Source organism: Papio anubis, chromosome 8 (assembly GCF_008728515.1).
Source record: "Papio anubis isolate 15944 chromosome 8, Panubis1.0, whole genome shotgun sequence".
Taxonomy (NCBI): domain Eukaryota; kingdom Metazoa; phylum Chordata; class Mammalia; order Primates; family Cercopithecidae; genus Papio; species Papio anubis.
This window is the reverse complement of record NC_044983.1, coordinates 123,122,213-123,140,850: the sequence shown is the minus strand read 5'-3', so window position 1 is coordinate 123,140,850 and position 18,638 is coordinate 123,122,213. Positions and strand designations below refer to the sequence as shown.

Here is an 18,638-nt window from a genome sequence, read left to right as displayed (position 1 = left end):
TACTGGGATTACAGGCGTGAGCCACTGTGCCCAGACTACTATTCTTATTATTACTGCTTTAAGTAATGTCTATAAAATCCAGTGTCCAGTCATACCTGTAACCCTAGCACTTTGAGGGGTTGAGGCGGGCGGATCACCTGAGGTCAGGAGTTTGAGACCAGCCCGGCCAACATGATGAAACCCCATCTTTACTAAAAATACAAAAATTAGCCAGGCGTGGTGGCAGGTGCCTGTAATCCCAGTTACTCAGGAGGCCGAGGCAGGAGAATCGCTTGAACTTGGGAGGAGGAGGCTGCAGTGAGCCAAGATTGTGCCACTGCACTCTAGCGTGGCGACAGAGAGAGACTCCGACTCTGTCTCAAAAGGAAAAAAAAAAAAAAGAAAATCCGGTGTCCTAACATTCAGCACCATGACTTTGCCCCCACCTACATCCCCTTTTTTTTAAGACGGAATCTCGCTCTGTCACCCAGCAAGGAGTGCAGTGGCTCAGTCTCGGCTCACTGCAATGTCTGTCTCCCGGGTTCAAGTGATTCTCCTCCCTCAGCTCCCCGAGTAGCTGGGATTACAGGTAGCTGGGATTATAGGCCCACGCCACCACGCCCAGCTAATTTTTGTGTTTTAGTAGAGACGGGGTTTCACCATGTTGGCCAGGCTGGTCTCAAACTCCTGACATCAAGTGATCCACCTTGGCCTCCTGAAGTGCTGGGATTAGAGGCGTGAGCCACCGTGCCTGACCTACTTTCCCCTTGACCATGGGGATGGTGCCACCTTGACCACAGGACACAGACAGCCCTGGTGGGATGATCAATGTGACCTTCCCCACTGAGGAGTTTGTCTTTAGACAACTGTCCAAACTGTTTTGCGAGGGCGCTGGAGGATCTGGCTTGGGCCCACCCGCGGGTCTCCCCCAGGGGCAGAAATTCTCTTGTCCTTCCTGCTCCTTCCACTCTGCTTTGCTCTCCATTTCCTGAGCATGTCTCCCCTCTCCCATAGCAGGGTCTCAGGATATTTGGCTTACCTAACTCCTACCCACCCTCCATGTCTTGGCTGAGAACCTTCCTGGAACTCTTAGGCTGTCAGATGCCCCCACATACTCTGTACTTCCTCACCCCACTACTTTGTGCCTTTGCATTTGTTTAGGTAATTTCGTATGCAAATACTTGTATCATGCCACTCTTCTCCACTAGACTGTTGACTCTGTTTCTTCCACACTGGTGCCTCCTTTATTTATTGGAGGTGACTGATAAATATTTGTTGACTGGGTCAGTCTGGGTGCGGGGATAAGACCTGACATGGACTTGGAAATGGGGTGAGCTTGAAAACTGCATCTCAGTAGTAAGGCAAGTAAACATCCTGCATCTCAGAAGACTTGAGGTCTTACTTTGCTTTGATATCAGTTAGGATTCAACCAGGGCCCTGAGGTCGTAAGCTAATTCAGCCAAAAGCCGGTAGAGGAATCTCAGGAAGATTGCATCTTCTTCAGGTGCTTCATCTAGAAAGCGAATGCTAAGGTTGTCTCCAGCTCTGAGTCATCGTCCTATATTTTAACCTTCCAGCAACCAGGCAGGTACAAACTCCTTTGGGCATAAATCTATCACCAGTTTCTTTCTGGCCATGGATCTCAACACCTGAGCACATTGACTGCATTTATTCAGCCATGTAATTGAGTCTGTTCTATGTACCCAGCCTGTACTAAGCATGGACGACATCATGACATACAAGCAAGTAGCTCCAATTCTAATGGGGAAGCAAGAGGAGGAAATAGGCAATTTCAGTATGGTGTGGTTGATGGGAAGTAGCAAGAAGTGGAGAAGGCTGGTGACAAGGATCAGAAAGACCTAGGGTTGAATCTTCGCACTGCATTGCTATATGACCTTGAGAACGATACCTGCTGACTCTAAATCTCAGTACCCTGAAGTGTAAAAGGAGGAAGTGTAATTTTCTAAGGGGGTGTTGTGAAAGAAAATGGAACATGAATAGCCTGGTGAATGAGAAGGGTACCACAGTGGATAATGATTGCTGGCTATTGTGATCAAGATAACCATGGATAAGGGGAACCAGGAAAGTAGAGATCAGGGAGGGCGTCCATGAAGAAGTGACATTCAAAATGAGACATGGAGGATACGGGATGGGGGTTGCTGCATGAACATCACTCAGGCAGAGGAAAGAGCAAAGGTAGAGATCCAAGGGGAGTATGTGCCTAGCATTTCAGAGACATTAGAAATTACCTCCATAGGTTGTAACCTAGATCAGAGCAGGTGATATGGCAGGAGATAAGGCAGGACAGGTAATCTGGGGGCAGATCTTGAACAGGTAGGAAGATGATTGTACTTTATAATCAGAGTAAGGAGAGTACTAAATTCCTATATGTTGGAGAGTGATCCGCTCAGTTAGCTTTTGAAGTAGCCTACCCCTGTGCCTTCGAGAAGCCTGCAGGGAGAAGATACTGCAGAGGGTGATGGTAGGCAACAAGAGAGCAGTAGCAATGGGCCAGGGGATGTGTGGACAGAGACTAGAGTGTTTCAGAGGCAGAATCTAAAGGACTTTGTGATACATTAGAAAGGGAAGGTGAGGCCGGGAGCAGTGGCTCACGCCTGTCATCCCAAAACTTTGGGAGGCCGAGGCAAGTGGATTGCTTGAGCCCAGAAATTTGAGGTCAACCTGAGCAATATGGCAAAGACCCATCTCTACAAAAATTTTAAAATTAGCTGGGGATCTGTAGTCCTAGCTAGGGAGACTGAGGTAGGAGGATCATTTGAGCCTGGGAGGTTGAGGCTACAGTGAGCTGTGATCATACCATTGCATTCCAGCTTGCGTGGCAGAGTGAGATGCCATCAAAAGGAAGGAAGGAAGGGAGGAAGGAAGGAAGGAAGGAAGGAAGAAGGAAAGGGAAGGAAGGGAGGAAAGAAGGAAAGAAGAAGGAAGGAAGGAAAGGGAAGGAAAGGGGAAAGAGAGAGAGAGGGAGAAGGAGGGAAGGAAGGGAGGAAGGAAGGAAGAGAAAGAAAGAGAGAGAGAGAAGGAAGGAAGGAAGAGAAAGAAAGAGAGAGAGAGGGAAGGAAGGAAGGAAGGAAGGAAGGAAGAAAGGAAGGAAGGAAAGGAAAGGAAGGGAGGGAAGGAAGGAAGAGGGAAGAGAAAGAGGGAAAGAAATTCTCATTTACTAAACCTGTGCTGGAACATTTCTCATATCTTTTCTCATTTAATTGTCTCAAAAGCACTGGCAGAGAGATATGGCTCTCACACTCTTCTGGCCACTCCTTTCTTTCTTTCCCTGCTGCACATCAGGAAAGTTAGGCTCAGAACAGCAAGGTCTGCTCTAGGTCAGGCAGCTATCTGGGGGCACAGCCAGATTGAAACTCAAGTCTGTGGGACTTCAGAAGCCACTTGCCATCTACTCTGACATTCATTCCTAAACTTATTTGTTTCTCCCTTCCCCTGTGGCACTTTGTATTTTTTTTAGAGCTGGGGTTTCACTTTGTCACCCAGGCTGGAGTGCAGTGGTGCAATCATAGTTCTCTGCCTCCACAAACTCCGGGACCCAAGGGATCTTCTTGCATAGCTGGGACTTCAGGCATGCATCACCCAGTCAGTTTTTAATTTTTTTGTAAAGACAGGGTCTCACCATCTGGCCCGAGTTAGTCTTGAACTCCTGGGCTCAAGCAATTCTCCCTCTCAAAGTGCTGGGATTACAAGATCTAGCCACCAAGTTGGCCTACTTGTGGAGCTTTAAAAAGTATGAAATCCTAGGTGTCACTCTCTGAACATTCTGGTTTAGCAGTTCTTAAGTGGACTTTTGAAATCTCTATTTCACAAAAGGTAATTCTGAAAACCAGGTTTTTAAAAACATCTGGGCTACATTCTATGTAGCTCTCAGGAGCTTAGCACCACAATTGCAGAGTCAATGCAGAGAACATCTGTTCCTTTTTGCGTGCCCATCCTTTCCTTTTAGAACTAGTCTTTCCCCTTCCTGATGGTGCTACCAACCGCGGCGCCCCAAAGCTACCACAGGATGGGGGCTGGGATCCGATTGATCCACCGGCCTCAGAGTGGGCACATGACTGTGGGAGACAATTGGAATCCTGCCTAAGGCTTTTGCCTTGGAGGGAAAGAGGGGTTCTGTCTTTGAGAAGCTTGTGTAAGTCTCCAAAGGCTGGCAGCCACCTTTGCCCCAGGTGGAGATAGATCCTGACTGAGATGAAGCTATAGAGACGGGCTATTGTGTAAGCCTCTAGATTGAGTCATTCCTGCTTTTTCAGTTACATAAACTAATACACATTTTTTTTTTTTTTTTTGCTTTTGCCCATTTGAGCTGAGTTTCTGCCATTTCTCACCAGGAGATCCTGACTGATAGATTCAGAGAAGCTATTGCTGAGGTTTTTGCTGTCTGGAATGAAGTAGGTAGACATAGGGGAAGAGATTTGGTATGAGCTGAGGAGGCAGCATAGGACTGAGTGGGGTGAAAAAGACTGACAGTCCCAGGAAGTAGAAACTTAAACTATATGCAAATACATGCATTTATTCATTCATTTGTTTATATGCTCATTCATTTATTCAAAACAATTTCAGATAATGGACATCATGCCTGGTCTTCAGGATATAATTATGAAAGAGAAAGACAGTCTTTGCCCACAAGGAATCTAGCAATAGAGAAAGAGAATTAAACAGGCTATTTACACACATGAGCACATGAACCTGTGCTGTGTTAGAGGACCAGAGAAGGAGACCCGGCCTGGCCTTTGAATTTCCTACCTGGAAGAACCACCACCTGGAAGTGAGACTGTTTTCAGGAATGCATTCTTCCTTACCTCAGTTCCACACACAGCTGAGGGCTCCAGGCACTGAACGAAGATGAAAACTGCCCTGGAGATACCTACATCTGGCTACATCATCTCCTTTGCTCCTGTATCTTCAGTTCTCCCTCTCTCAACTCTGTCCCATCAGCATCTAAACTAATTCTTTCTTTTATCTTTGATAACATAAAGTAAAATTTGGGCTGGGTGCGGTGGCTCACGCCTGCAATCCCAGCACTTTGGGAGGCCTAGGCGGGTGGATCATGCGGTCAGGAGTTCAAGACCAGCCTGGCCAAGATGGTGAAACCCTGTTTCTACTAAAAGTACAAAAAATTACCTGGGTGTGGTGGTAGGCACCTGTAATCCCAGCTACTTGGGAGGCTGAGACAGAGAATTGCTTGAACCTGGGAGGCGGAGGTTGCAGTGAGCCGATATCATGCCACTGCACTCTAGCCTGGATGACAGAGCAAGACTCTGTCTCAAAAAATAAATAAATAAATAAAATAAAAATAAAAATAAAATAAAATAAAATTTGAATCAATCAAATCAGTCCAAATAAAAATCACTTGATGTATTCATCTCTTTCCTTCTCTTCCCAACTGAGTCTCTTGAAAGGTGTTTGAGAACTTTACTTTTGCTTCCTCTGCTACTCATGCTCCAACATCCATCACTCCATCAGAATGGGTCTTTATTCAACCATTCATCAAAGGATTATTATTATCATTAATTGAGATGGAGTCTTGCTGTGTCGCCCAGGCTGGAATGCAGTGGCACAATCTTGGCTCACTGCAAACTCTGCCTCTTGGGTTCATGTGATTTTCCTGCCTTAGCCTCCCAAGTAGCTGGGATTACAGGTGCCTGCCACTGCGTCTGGCTAATTTTTGTGTTTTTAGTAGAGACAGGGTTTTGTCATGTTGGCCAGGCTGCTCTTGATTTCCTGACCTTGTGATCCACTCCCGTCAGCCTCCCAAAGTGCTGGGATTACAGGAGTGAACCACTGTGCCAAGCCCCATCAAGGGCTTGGGGGATTGAGGATTATTGAGTCACTATTAGATGCTGCGCACTTACATCGCCATTGAGGATTCATTGTTAACCAAGACTGATAATGGGTCCATTCCTCAAGGAGTTGATTTAAGAGGCAGGATGAGTGATTTTCACAGAAGTGAGCAGTATTATCTCAGGCACTTCCATTCCCCTGTGGAACCTTGTCTGGAGGTCAGAGATTACTAGAAGGCGAGCCACAAAGGATGAAGAAGAGCATGGCAGGCTGGTGGGTAGCAGTGTCAGTGGATGGGTAGGTGGTGGGTGAACAGTACTTTGAACAGAAGAACAAGGCAACTGAAAAAACTCACAGAACATGGACAACTGGGAAGAATGGCTTTGGACTTAATTCTGAAGATAGCAGGACCCCTCTGGATGGTTTTAAGCAGAGATGGGCATCATTTTATCTGTGATTCAGAAGTATCACCGGGATTGCAGAAGAGGATCACTGGGAATGATGGAGAAGGCAGAGGGACTCAAACTTCATCGAGCCCTCCAGGGCAGATTGAAACAGTTTTCCGGGCCCCATCTCCTGAGATTCTAATTCAGGCTGTGTACCTGCATTTGCAGCAAATTCACAGGTGATGTGGATGCTGGTTGTCTGGAATCATTCTTTGGGAACTCTTGGAGAAGATAGGGCAGTGTGCTGGGAGAACAATAAAGGAGCCGTTTCTGGAGATGGATTGAATGAAGGGAATGAAGGAGAGGATGCCAGGTGGACGGGGCTGTCATCCCACTTAGGAGAGGTATAGCCAGGAAGCTGCCTTCATGTGATTAAATCCAACAGACCTTCCTCTGCTATCTTGCTGTGCTTCTTGCTGCCTTTGACACACCAAACATTGATTACACACTTTCCTCCAAGCTTCTCCTCATCTCTCTGAGGATGTCTTCTCCTTTGGCTCCTCTTCCAGAATTTCCTGGGCTCTTTCCTGGATTCCATTTTCTCTAGGGGAAGGAGGAACGTCTTTAACAGCTCCTGGAGCTTGAACCTCCTCCTGCTACATAGTAAGCTCTAAAGTGTTTGTAAAATAGAGTTAAATTGCCTGTTTTCGGCTGGGCGTGGTGGTTTATGCCTGTTATCCCAGAACTTTGGGACGCCAAGGCAGGTGGATCACCTGAGGTCAGGAGTTCGAGACCAGCCTGACCAACATGGTGAAAACCCATCTCTACTAAAAATACAAAATTAGCCAGCTGTGGTGGTACATGCCTGTGATTCTACAAGATTACTGGGAGGCTGAGGCAGGAGACTCGCTTGAACCCGGGAGGTGGAGGTTGCAGTGAGTCGAGACTGCACCACTACACTCCAGCCTGGGCAACAAGAGAGAAACTCTGTCTCCATAAAAAAAAAAAAAAAAAAAAAAAAAAAAAAATTGCCTGTTTTCTTTGTTCTCCACTAATCCATAACCCCTCAGGGCCAGGACCTTATCCATCCTATTTATCTTGGTATTGCTTCCTATCTCTAGCATGGTGTGGGCAAGCAGCATGCTCAAATGTTGGTAAATGAATAAATAATTTCTGCTTTCATCATTTTGCCAGCTCTGTGAATGCAGGCAACTTACTTAATCCTTCCAAGTTTCAGTCTTCTCATTTGGGAAATGTGCATTGGAGATAGAGTTTATCGCCTAACCACTGCTTTGGGGATGAAGTCAGATAACACATGTAAAAATGTTTAGCACACAGTAAATGTTAACTACTATTACTGGGTTTTGTTTGTTTTTGACACAGAGTCTGATTCTGTTGCCCAGGCTGGAGTGTAGTGGTGCAATCATGGCTCACTGCAACCCCCTCCTGCCGGGTTCAAGTGGTTCTCCTCCTGCCTCAGCCTAAGCTGGGACTACAGGCTGTCACCACGGCCGGCTAATTTGTGTGTGTGTGTGCGTGTGTGTGTGCATGTGTGTGTGTATTTAGTAGAGGCGGGATTTCGCCATGTTGGTCAGGCTGTTCTCAAACTCCTGGGCTCAAGTGATCCAACCGCCTTGGCCTCCCGAAGTGCTGGGATTACAAGCGTGAGTCACCGCGCTTGGCCATATTACTGTTTTTTTGTTGTTGGTCTTTGTGTAACTTGGGGACAGCCATTCAACTTGCCTAAACCTCAGTATTGTCACATTCAACAACTGTCACATTCTTCCTGTTGGCGTTGTCGGGTCTGGTGAGATGGAGAGTCTGGAAGAGTGTATGTATGTAATAAAGGTTCGTTCTGTCTCCCCGAGCTCTCTCCTTTCCCACCCCCATAGACCTCAGACTGCACTGGAGTGTTTTATCCCTTAGTGCGCTGACCCGGATGACAATGGAAAGAAAGTGTTGGGGATTGTGGCTGAGCTCCCAGGCATTGTTTGAAAACAAAGAGCATTTCTTTCAACCTCAGAAGATCTACACCCCATGAACACTTGTTTCCCTCAACTCTGTCTTCCGAAAGAGCTTAGTGGAAGCTAATAATGAATGAAATAAAATTAAAAACGAAATCAACTTACAGCCATTTACAGTCATCTCCAACCAGTTTGGCAAAGCCAGCATTTCTGGGTGTTTTCCTCTAAATGGAGAGTAAGTGTAAGTTCTCTCCTGAAGGAGTTAGAAAAAAAAAAAAAGACTTTTTGCTAAGGCTTTGGAGGTAGGTAGCAGAGTCTTTTTAGCTTTATTTTTTAAAATGAGTCCCTGTTCCCATCCTGCTGGCTCTGTTTTTACTCTTTTTCTCCTTTATTTATTTATTATTATTTATTTATTTATTTTTGAGATGGAGTCTTGCTGTGTCACCCAGGCTGGAGTGCAGTGGCGCGATCTCAGCTCACTGCAACCTCTGCCTCCCAGGTTCAAGCGATTCTCCTGCCTAAGCCTCCTGAGTAGCTGGGACTACAGGCGCGTGCCATCACGCCCGGCTAATCTTTTGTATTTTTAGTAGAGACGGAGTTTCATCGTTTTAGCCAGGATAGTCTCCATCTCCTGACCTCGTGATCCGCCCACTTCAGCCTCCCAAAGTGCTGGGATTACAGGCATGAGCCACCGCGACCAGCCTCTCTTATTCTCCTTTAATATAGGCCTATAATGGTCTATAACCTCGAAGGAGGAGCCTTTCACAAAGTCATCTAGCTGTGAATTTATAGACAAGGGTGCAGAACATCCTTCAGCATTTTCTAGACTAAGGATTATTTATCGTTGGGAAAAAATGCTACAGGGGCCCTTAGCATGTATACGAAAAAATAATTATTGACTGAGCCAATTATAGTTATTGCAAACAAACCACAGAAAACCCCCTAATGCAACATTTTTGTCCTTTTTCCCAAGCTTTGTGTGAGAGTTTGTCTTAGAGACCAGCAGAGAACTCTTGACTTCTGCATCCAAGCTGTGAGCTCTCTAAGTATTAGGCTGGGATTGTGAAAACTTTGTTCATTTTCAAATGTGATTGATTGTTTTCATACTGTTGATCTCCTTTGTTGCTTCCAAATGGCAGCATAAAATAATACTTCCTTCCTCTTTATACATTCCGTCCCTAAACAAAATCATTCCAGGAATCCCCTGGGAGAGTCATTAATTCCTGGATAGTGTCATGGGTAAAGGGCGTAGTCAGAATTAGCTTATTCCTTCTTATATATTCCTGACCAAATTGCAAACTCCTCCCCTTCACCTCCGATTCTTCATTATTATCTAGAAAATAGATTGCACAATGGCAGAGACCCCTGGGACTCCCTGCATAGGCTCTGAGGGCCAATTTGTATTGTGGTCAAGATCAGCCTGACTTTCGGGAAGGAAGTTGGCATCTGTCCTGTTTTCAGAGCCATTCTCTGGCTCAGTAAAGGTAAGAGTGGCCTAATAGGCACTTGGAATGGTTCCTTTCTATTCCCATAGCCAAGCTCCACATCCCTAAAGTTCTTTCCTGATCATTTGGAATGGAGAGTTGTTTTCCTTGCTAGGAACGCTCTCTCCTATTCTGAGGGCTTGCCTGGACTTAGTGATTCAGACTAACACCTTCCCGATTCCCAAGTGAGTCACCCCAGAGCTGCACTCCAGCCCTGGGCCACAAAGGGGGCAAAGACTGAGCTGTTTAAGAGCGCCTCGCTTTTGTAACACTTTGAACTACTCAACTTCTGTGGATTGCATCTCCCTTTGAGTTTCACCTACATAGCTTGCCAATTTGAATCTGTAATGGCGGTACTTAGGACTCAAAAGAAGAATCAAGAAAAAGACATTAAGGTCTTGAATAGACTATTCTAGGAGTCAGAGTCAAAGACAGTAATTATTTATTGATTGATGGGTGGTGGTAGATTAAAATCCCGAAGCACAGGGAGCTGAAGATCTACTTTGAGACTGAGACAATGAGGTAATTAGAACAGCAATAGTATCTTTCATTTACCTATATAGTCAACATCATTTATGGTGTGGGCCATAGGTTTTCAGAGGCTTATAATTAACACACATGTTCAAAAATACCTTTTCAAAGACTCAGGATGAGCATGTGTCTTGAATATGAGAAAGAGGATGGAAGCAAGGAGAGTTTGTAGTTTCTAAAATAATGACTCCCACAACAAAGAATAAATATGTTTTATTTTATAATCTGAACTGGCTTCTTCTCAGGCGCCATCGTGAATCTGATTCAACAAATGGCTAAGGTAGGATTCAAAGTGTTGACCTTCTCATTGTGAAAGGAAAAATTAAACAATGAACAACAAAATAAAAACAAAATAAACAACAAAAAAAGGGGAACTGATGCCTGACCAGGCTTAGATGTTGAGACTTAAAATACATAACCCACTGGACTGTAACTCCTTTACTCACAAGCAGCCAGCTGATTCCTACTGTCGTTTGAGAGGTGGCTTGGACAGGTTAGGAGTAAACAGCCTGGCTTCGAATCTCACTTCTACTCTTCCCTATCAGTGAATCTTGGGCATGTGGATGAGTCTTTCTGTGCCTCAGCTTCCCTCTCTACTTCTAATATGGGGAAATCAAGAGTATCTCCTTCATGGGGTTGATGTAGAGTTAGGAATAAAATGCTTAGGACACAAATAGAGCTTAACATTGTTATGACTTGAGTCCATCCATCAAGCCCCAAACCTTCTTGATCTCAGCACATTAGACCCAGATGAACCAAGGCATGATAGTGAAGGGGTAAGTGTTTTGAACAGAATGGGTCCGGATTGCTGCTTTGTATTACCTGCGTGGCTACAGATAAGTTACATAACCCCTTTGAGCTCTTCTATTTCCTTGTTTGTGAAATAGGGTTAATAGTAGCATTCCTCCCAAAGATCCTTTGGGGTTTAGGAGATAACCCAAGGATGGGACTGGCACCTGGTTGTGAAGGCAGCAGAAGCTGGTTCCCGCCCTGTCCCCATCAACTGTCTCACTGGGCAGAATTCCTGGGTTTGGAGTGAGCAGGGGACTGGCACTGGTTAACTAAAGTAACAAGAGTTTCTTCCTCACCTTCCTCCCAACTCACCAGTCCTTACGCCTCTTTGTGTACTTAACTGTTATCTTTGACCTCTTGTATGTCTTTTGCCTACCTTTCACCTTCTCACCCGCCTTCTGCCATTCCTTCTAACTGTCAACTCTGGCTCTTATCATAATCTCCAGGAAACATCTTAGAACCTCTGAGAACTTAAAGACCTTAAGGCCCCCAGACCCATTTCAACAGAGGAAAACTCTTGCCTTTCTTAAGACCACCCTCTGAAGGACCAATTGATGAAAACAAACAGGGATGGTGGTGGTTGGGAGGGGGAAGAAATGAAACAAAACACTCACGACTTAAGATTTGGCTCAATGATATATTTGCCAGTTATTTTATTTTTTTCTAAAAACAATAGAAAAAAAATCAACTTTAAAAAGCAAAATGTACTTAAATAAAAAAAAATTAGAGTTTATAGTACCTGTAATACTAGGTACTATATAGTAGGATTGAAATTCCGTGTGGCTGCTATAAACGTTTTATTAAAGTTATGTACATTTAATGGCAATATTTACAGAGAAAAATTGTGTAAATCTTAAAATTTTTTAAAAACAATTCTTAAATACAAATCTGTTAAAGAAAAAAAAAAAAAAAAAAGATGGTAAGCATAAAAAAGTTCTTTTATGCCCAAAGTCCAATTTGAGGCAGTTTACATCATGGCTAAATCTTTCAGTCTCAAGACTCAGCCAAGGTTGTGAGGTTGCATTTGATCATGCATTTGAAACAAGTTCATAGGTGACAGATTGGGACCAGCTCTGTTAGAAATAATCTTTTTCCTTACTTTTCCTTATGCACAAGAGTTCCGTAGCTGTTCAAGTTTGTGTTTCAACTGTTCTCGTCGTTTCCGCAACAAATCCTTTTCAGAAATGAGCTTTTGCTCCTCTGCTTGGACGGACAGGATGTATGCTGTGGCTTTTTTAAGGATAACTACCTTGGGGGCCTTTTCATTGTTTTCCAACTCCGGGATCTGGTCACGCAGGGCAAAAAAGCTCCGTTTTAGCTCGTTCCTCCTCTGGCGCTCCAAGACGTTGTGTGTTCGCCTCTTGTCATTCTCCTCGGTGTCCGAGGACCTGGGGCTGGTGCATTTTCGGTTGTTGCTGATCTGTCTCAGGACTCTGACACTGTCCAACTTGACCCTCTTGGCAGCAGGATAGTCCTTCCGAGTGGAGGGAGGCGCGGCGTAGTTGTGCTGATGTGTGGAGACGTGGCACCTCTTGAGGACCAGTGGGCTGTGAGGAGGTTTGCTGTGGCCTGGAGCAGAAGGTGATCCCGACTCTGACCTTTTGCCAGGGGCCTGCCTCTTTTCCACAGAAACAACATCAATTTCTTCCTCCTCTTCTTGTTCCTCCTCTTTAAGAAAGGAAATAAAAATCACTCAGCAAGTTTCCATTAAAATAATCAATTACTAGATTAACGCTGTACAAATACAAGGCATTAATACGTTAGAAAGGTCTCCGGACAAAATTATCTCCACAAAGAGCCAAATCTAGGCGGGGCGCCGTGGCTATAATCCCAGCACTTTGGGAGGCCGAGGTGGGTGGATCATGAGGTCAGGAGACAGAGACCATCCTGGCCAACATGGTGAAACTCCATCTCTACTAAAAATATAAAAATTAGCCTGGCATGGTGGTGCACACCTGTAGTCCCAGCTACTTGGGAGGCTGAGGCAGGAGAATCTCTTGAACCACGGAGTCGGAGGTTGATTGCACCACTGCACTCCAGCCTGGTGACAGAGTGAGACTCCGTCTTAAAAAAGAAAAAAAGAAAGAAAAAAAAAAAAAAAAGAACGAATCTAGCCAGCCACTCTTACTTCTCTCACCATGAAGGTAAGAGTCTCATAAAGGGAGAAGGACAGCTGGGTTATGGCACAGACAAGAAAACTACAATTTCCCAGGATATGACATTGATGCCAATTCTTACCTAAGACTTAATGAGGCTCTGGACACACCCAAAGCAAAGCACATTCCCAAGCACCTCCTATTTTTAAGGTACTTTACCAAGAACACTTCAGGTGTTGCAAATGATAGCTACAAATTGCTTGGTATGACTTTAGCAACTCCCTATTTTACTGGAAATGAAAAAGAAAAAAAAAATTGCAGTTTTGCCGTAAGTCCAAGAGGGTGGGGGAAGGAAAAAAAAAAAAAAAAAAAAGTCCAACTTTGGCAAGGATTTGCTTTTCAGTGTTCAAAACAGGCTGAGAAGATCCCAGCTCCTCAGCCCACCCACTCTTGAGGAAGTTCACTGGCTCCCGCACTCAGGCAGACCCTGCCTGGCCTCTAAACACAGCCCCTCATTTTTGTAGATAGTTCATTAAATCCCACCACTTCTCGGAAGTTAAGAGGGAAGCAATTCATTCACTCTCTCAGAAATCAATCCTCTCTTATCCTCATTCACACTCTCCCCCCCACCCCGCCCCTGGGCAATTAAAATGCTAACGGGAGGTAAGAAGAAGTGGATTGAGTTGTAAGATAAGCCAGAAGGTTTAAAAACCTAAATGAAATTCCTGAGGTGTGGGAGACAAAGGGGGAGGGGGATTAGCAACAAGGGCGGTCTAAGGATGAGGGATGGGAGGAAACGCTAAAGCCCAAGGTTTCAGAGGTGAATCTCTCCAGATCTGCTCTCTCTCCCTTCTAGTAAGAGGGGCCCGTTGAATAAGCTGCCAATGGAAATGGGAAAGATATCCAGCCCCCACTTTTGACAGGCCTGGGCGGGCTTCGCTTACCAGAGTCGCTGCTGGTGGTGGGCGGTGTCTCCTCATGGAGTACCAGGGGCTCTGGGCTGGCCTGCGGGGAGGACTCCGTCGAGGAGAGCAGAGAATCCGAGGACGGTGAGAAGGCGCTGGAGTCCGGTGAGGCGCAGGACTTGGGCGAGCTGCTGTCGTTGAGAGGGTAGGGAAAGACCACTGAGGGGTCGATGCACTCCGAGGCGGCGGCGCTCAGATCCTGCAGGTACAAGCTGGAGGTGGAGCAGACGCTGTGGCCGCGGGCAGGGTTCGGGCTGCCGCTGTCTTTGCGCGCAGCCTGGTAAGAGGCTAGCTTCTCTGAGACGAGCTTGGCGGCGGCCGAGAAGCCGCTCCACATACAGTCCTGGATGATGATATTTTTGATGAAGGTCTCGTCGTCCGGGTCGCAGATGAAGCTCTGGTTCACCATGTCTCCTCCCAGCAGCTCGGTCACCATCTCCAGCTGGTCGGCCGTAGAGAAGCTCCCGCCACCGCCGTCGTTGTCTCCCCGAGGGGAGAAGGGCGTGACCGCAACGTAGGAGGGCGAGCAGAGCCCGGAGCGGCGGCTAGGGGACAGGGGCGGGGTGGGCAGCAGCTCGAATTTCTTCCAGATATCCTCGCTGGGCGCCGGCGGCTGCAGCTCGCTCTGCTGTTGCTGCTGGTAGAAGTTCTCCTCCTCGTCGCAGTAGAAATACGGCTGCACCGAGTCGTAGTCGAGGTCATAGTTCCTGTTGGTGAAGCTAACGTTGAGGGGCATCGTCGCGGGAGGCTGCTGGAGGGGGCACACAAAGCGGGGGGCAGTCTTGAGTTAAAGGGCTCTTGGCGCAGAAACCTGGCGCAGCGCGCAGTGCGCGCCACAGTGCCGAACCACTCCCCTTGCAGAACTATCCCCTAAAGCGGTTGGGTGGTCTTGGTGGGGGAAAAAGGGGGGCACCCTTTCACCTCCTTTGGGCAGTCCCCTACTATCTCGGACACGCACTTAGTGAACCAGCGGCTTGGTGCCCGCCGAGCCGCCGCCCCCGAGAGCCCGGAGCGTAAAGCCCGGGAGTCGGCCACGCAGCGGCAGAGGACTCGAAACCGGCCTTGGCCCCCTTAAGAGGCCGCGCGAGGTGGCGGTGAGGAATACAATTTGCCAAAACCCAAGGCACAAAGTTTTGCGCCACCTGAAGGAGAAGGCGAGAGGCGCCTCGGCGCTAGCGGCTGCGTGCACCCCGCTCCCGCGCCGGGGCCCCTCCGCGGCGGCTGTTCCCACTCGCGCCCTCGCTGCGCTCCTACCCCCGCCGGCGCCGCAGCCCCTCCCAACCTCCCCTTTCCACCGCCCCGTCCCTACCCCCAGTCCCCCCGTCCCCCCCGCCCCCCCCCAAACACTCCTTCATTTGCCGGCTTTTCTTCTCTTCTCTCGCCGGCTGGAGTGGCGAGCTCAGCCGCGGGCTTTAACACCCCTCCATAAATACAAGGGGGGTGTCAAATAATAACAGGGGCACCTCCCTTCGCACTCAATACGGCGACGCAACTGCGCCAGAGACCCTGCTGCGATACCTCGCCCGGAGCCACCCCACCAAGGGTAGCAGCTGTTCTGGAACAGCCTAGAGCCCCGCTCCTCGCAGTTCCTCCGCATCTCAGGGGCGCGAGGACACCCGAGGGCGGCCGCGGCAGGGGAGTCCGGGCTGGGTGCGGAGATTTGCCCTGGTTTTTCCAAGTCAACGATTCCAGGAGAATCGGACACATCTCCGCCTCCCTTTTCCCCTGTCTGTGCCTCCCCAACACCACATCCTAACATCTCTGGGTTCCCAGGTTTTAATTTGTATTATTGCTTTTTAAAAAGCCAACTGCCAACTCCTTAAAAGGATCAGGGCGAGTTGGAATCGCCGCGGGGACAGGCGGGTGGGACGCGCCGCAGTGTCCGTCTCTGGCTGTCAGAAATGCGGTGAGCCGAAATTTAAATGCCCTCCCGGAGACGGGGAAAAGTCAGCGGCTGCGGAGATCTCTGGCTCACACAGGCAATATGCGGTCCCTACTCCAAGGAGGTCAGGATGCAAGGGGCTTTCTGCCCACCGCAAAGCAACCCCCAGCCCCCCAAAACTCAGCCAGCAATTAACCCAATAAAGCAGGAATGTCCGACCGGCCGGGAGTCAGCGTGAATATATTCATGAGGCAGAAATCTCGAAAGGCTAGTCTTAAAAACCATTCCCGTTTTCCCTCTGCCGTCTCCTCTCCCATCTTGACAAGTCACTTTATCCCGATCCAGTTCTGAATTAACCCCCCACCCCAGCCCAAGCTACCACAACTACTCTGAGAAAAGTGTCAATAGTGCAGGAATGGGAGAAAAGACACCCTATTTCGGCATTCGACTCATCTCAGCATTAAAGCGATACAAAAATAAATTAAAAGACAAATGGACCTCGGTGCTTACCTGGTTTTCCACTACCGGAAAAAAATCCAGCGTCCAAACAGAGGCAAGGAGAGCCTTTCAGAGGAGCGGGTCCTGGCAGCGGCGGGGAAGTGTCCCCAAATAGGCAGAATAGCCTCCCCGCGTCGGGAGAGTAGCGTCCTTGCTAGGGTGTTGTAAGTTCCAGTGCAAAGTGCCCGCCCCCTGCTATGGGCAAAGTTTCGTGGATGCGGCAAGGGTTGCGGACCGCTGTCTGGGGGGTCAGCGGGAGGGCTGGGCCGGAGGCGAAGCCCCCTTTTCGCTCCGGATCTCCCTTCCCACGACGCCCGGAGCGCAGCTCTGCTCGCCCGGATCTTCCACCCTCGCCGGCCCGCCCGCTCGCTCCCTCTGCCTCTCGCTGGAATTACTACAGCGAGTTAGATAAAGCCCCGAAAACCGGCTTTTATACCTCAGCGCCGATCCCTCCCTCCGTTCTTTTTCCCGCCAAGCCTCTGACAAGCCCTGCCCTTCTCGAGGCAGGAGGGGAGCCAGGGACTGCCGGGACCCGGCAGTGGCGGCCGCGAGCAGCACAGCTCGGGGGTCCTCCGCCGCGCAGACCCTCGCATTATAAAGGGCTTGTGGGCGGAGATTTGCGAGAGAGGATCTTTTTTCTTTTCCCCCACGCCCTCTGCTTTGGGAACCCGGGAGGGGCGCTTCTGAGGAGAGTGGGGAGAGTGGGGAGGGTGGGGAGGAGACTCAGCCCGGCAGCCGAGCACTCTAGCTCTCGGATGTAAACAGAGTAAGAGAGCCGCATGAATTAACTGCGCGCGCCTACCATTTTCTTTTGCTCCCGCTCAAACCCTCTCGCTTTCTCTGCTGCTCCTCCGTAGCAGCACTGTTTGACAAACCGCATCCTTGTCCTGTGAGTTTAAATCATCGCAGGCGAAACAGCTGCCCTTCACACCGCGAACACACTGCGCGCCCACCGCCACGCCACGCGCGTACCAGGCGGTAGGGCGCCTCGCTAAGGCTGGGGAAAGGGCCGCGCTTTGATCAAGAGTCCCAGGGAGAGTGGAGGAAAGAAGGGTATTAATGGGCACGCGTTCAGAGCGTGGGATGTGAGTGTAGATAGGGAGGAATGATAGAGGCATAAGGAGGAAAACGATGCCTAGAATGATTAAAATAACTCAGCAAAGCATTGCCACGTATACTTGGAGAGCACGTTATGAATAAACTCCCATTGCATTTGTTGGGGGGTGTCATGCATTATGCATTATGTATGCACAGCTATCTGGATTGGATACCTTCCATCCAGACTGAGTCCCCCAATTTGCTGCCAAAGCAGCAGATACCGCCCCTCCTGCCCCGCCTGCTCTGGCTTCCGTGGGGCCCCGTGCGGGAGGCGTCTGTTCAGCCCTGAGATGTGTCTGCCCGTTCCAGAGCTGGACTAGGGCGGGAGGGAGGTTGCCTGCTCTCTGCCAGCCTGTACCCCACCGTCCCACCCCCGCGCCGCTCACACGGAGTTCCCAATTTCTCAGCCAGGTTTCAGAAGAGACAAATCCTCTTTGCGCCCTGTGGCGCCGGTTTGCACCAGTCTCGGGCTCCCGGGTTTGGGAGAAATCAAAGGCGCTAGACAGGAGAATATGGGAGGGGCAGGGGGGACCCGAACCGCGGGACCGGACTTCCTAAAAGGGGCAAGTGGAGAACTTGTGGACCGAGCAGGGGGAGTCAGCAGAGACCCTTGTGAAAAAAACCGTTAACTCTTTCCTCCCCGGACAAACTGGACGTTTAATTCCTTTCTAGGTCCTCTTTCCCTTTTTATTATTGGAAACGTGGTCATGCACAAAAAAATGCATCGATTCTGATCAAAGAAGAGGAGAGGAGTATTACTTCCGTGCCTTTTTTGAGGGGGAGAGAGGGGGTCTTGAGCTAATTAAAATTTGGCTGCCTTCCAGGCATTGATTTCCTAGTTCACTGACTCAATTTTTTTTCTGAATACTAGTGAAAGTGCATTGTATGTAATCCGCAAACATGTATTCACATTTTATTCACACTTCGACTTAGCTAGTTGCCCAGCCCGACACATGATTTGTTTGTTCCCTGAAATGATCTATATTTAATATATAATGCATATTCCCTCGGGATTTTTTATTTTGTGTTATTCCACGGCATGAAAAACAAAAAAAACATTCTTCTGATCCTTGGGCCCTCACCCAAATGCATTTTAAGTAAACTTTTCTCTCCCTCCACCACCTCCAAAAGAGAAAACAATTCGAGGGAAAGAGGTGC

The 18,638-nt window shown here is 48.2% G+C and overlaps 1 protein-coding gene across 2 annotated transcripts; it reads right to left on the bottom strand.

The window, feature by feature from the left end:
* Positions 1 to 11,558: 11,558 nt before the first annotated feature.
* On the bottom strand, positions 11,559 to 17,587 carry MYC (MYC proto-oncogene, bHLH transcription factor). Of its 2 annotated transcripts, none has more exons than XM_031669737.1 (3): positions 16,395 to 17,587; positions 13,982 to 14,750; positions 11,559 to 12,609 (listed from the first exon to the last, which is right to left on the bottom strand). In XM_031669737.1, exons 2-3 carry the CDS (start codon positions 14,736 to 14,738, stop codon positions 12,047 to 12,049), a joined length of 1,320 nt encoding a protein of 439 aa, XP_031525597.1. In that variant the 5' UTR covers positions 14,739 to 14,750; positions 16,395 to 17,587; the 3' UTR covers positions 11,559 to 12,046. The 2 variants fall into 2 exon arrangements, with proteins under 2 accessions (XP_031525597.1, XP_021798305.1); XM_021942613.2 differs by having other exon boundaries at positions 13,982 to 14,753; positions 16,395 to 16,937.
* Positions 17,588 to 18,638: the final 1,051 nt, after the last annotated feature.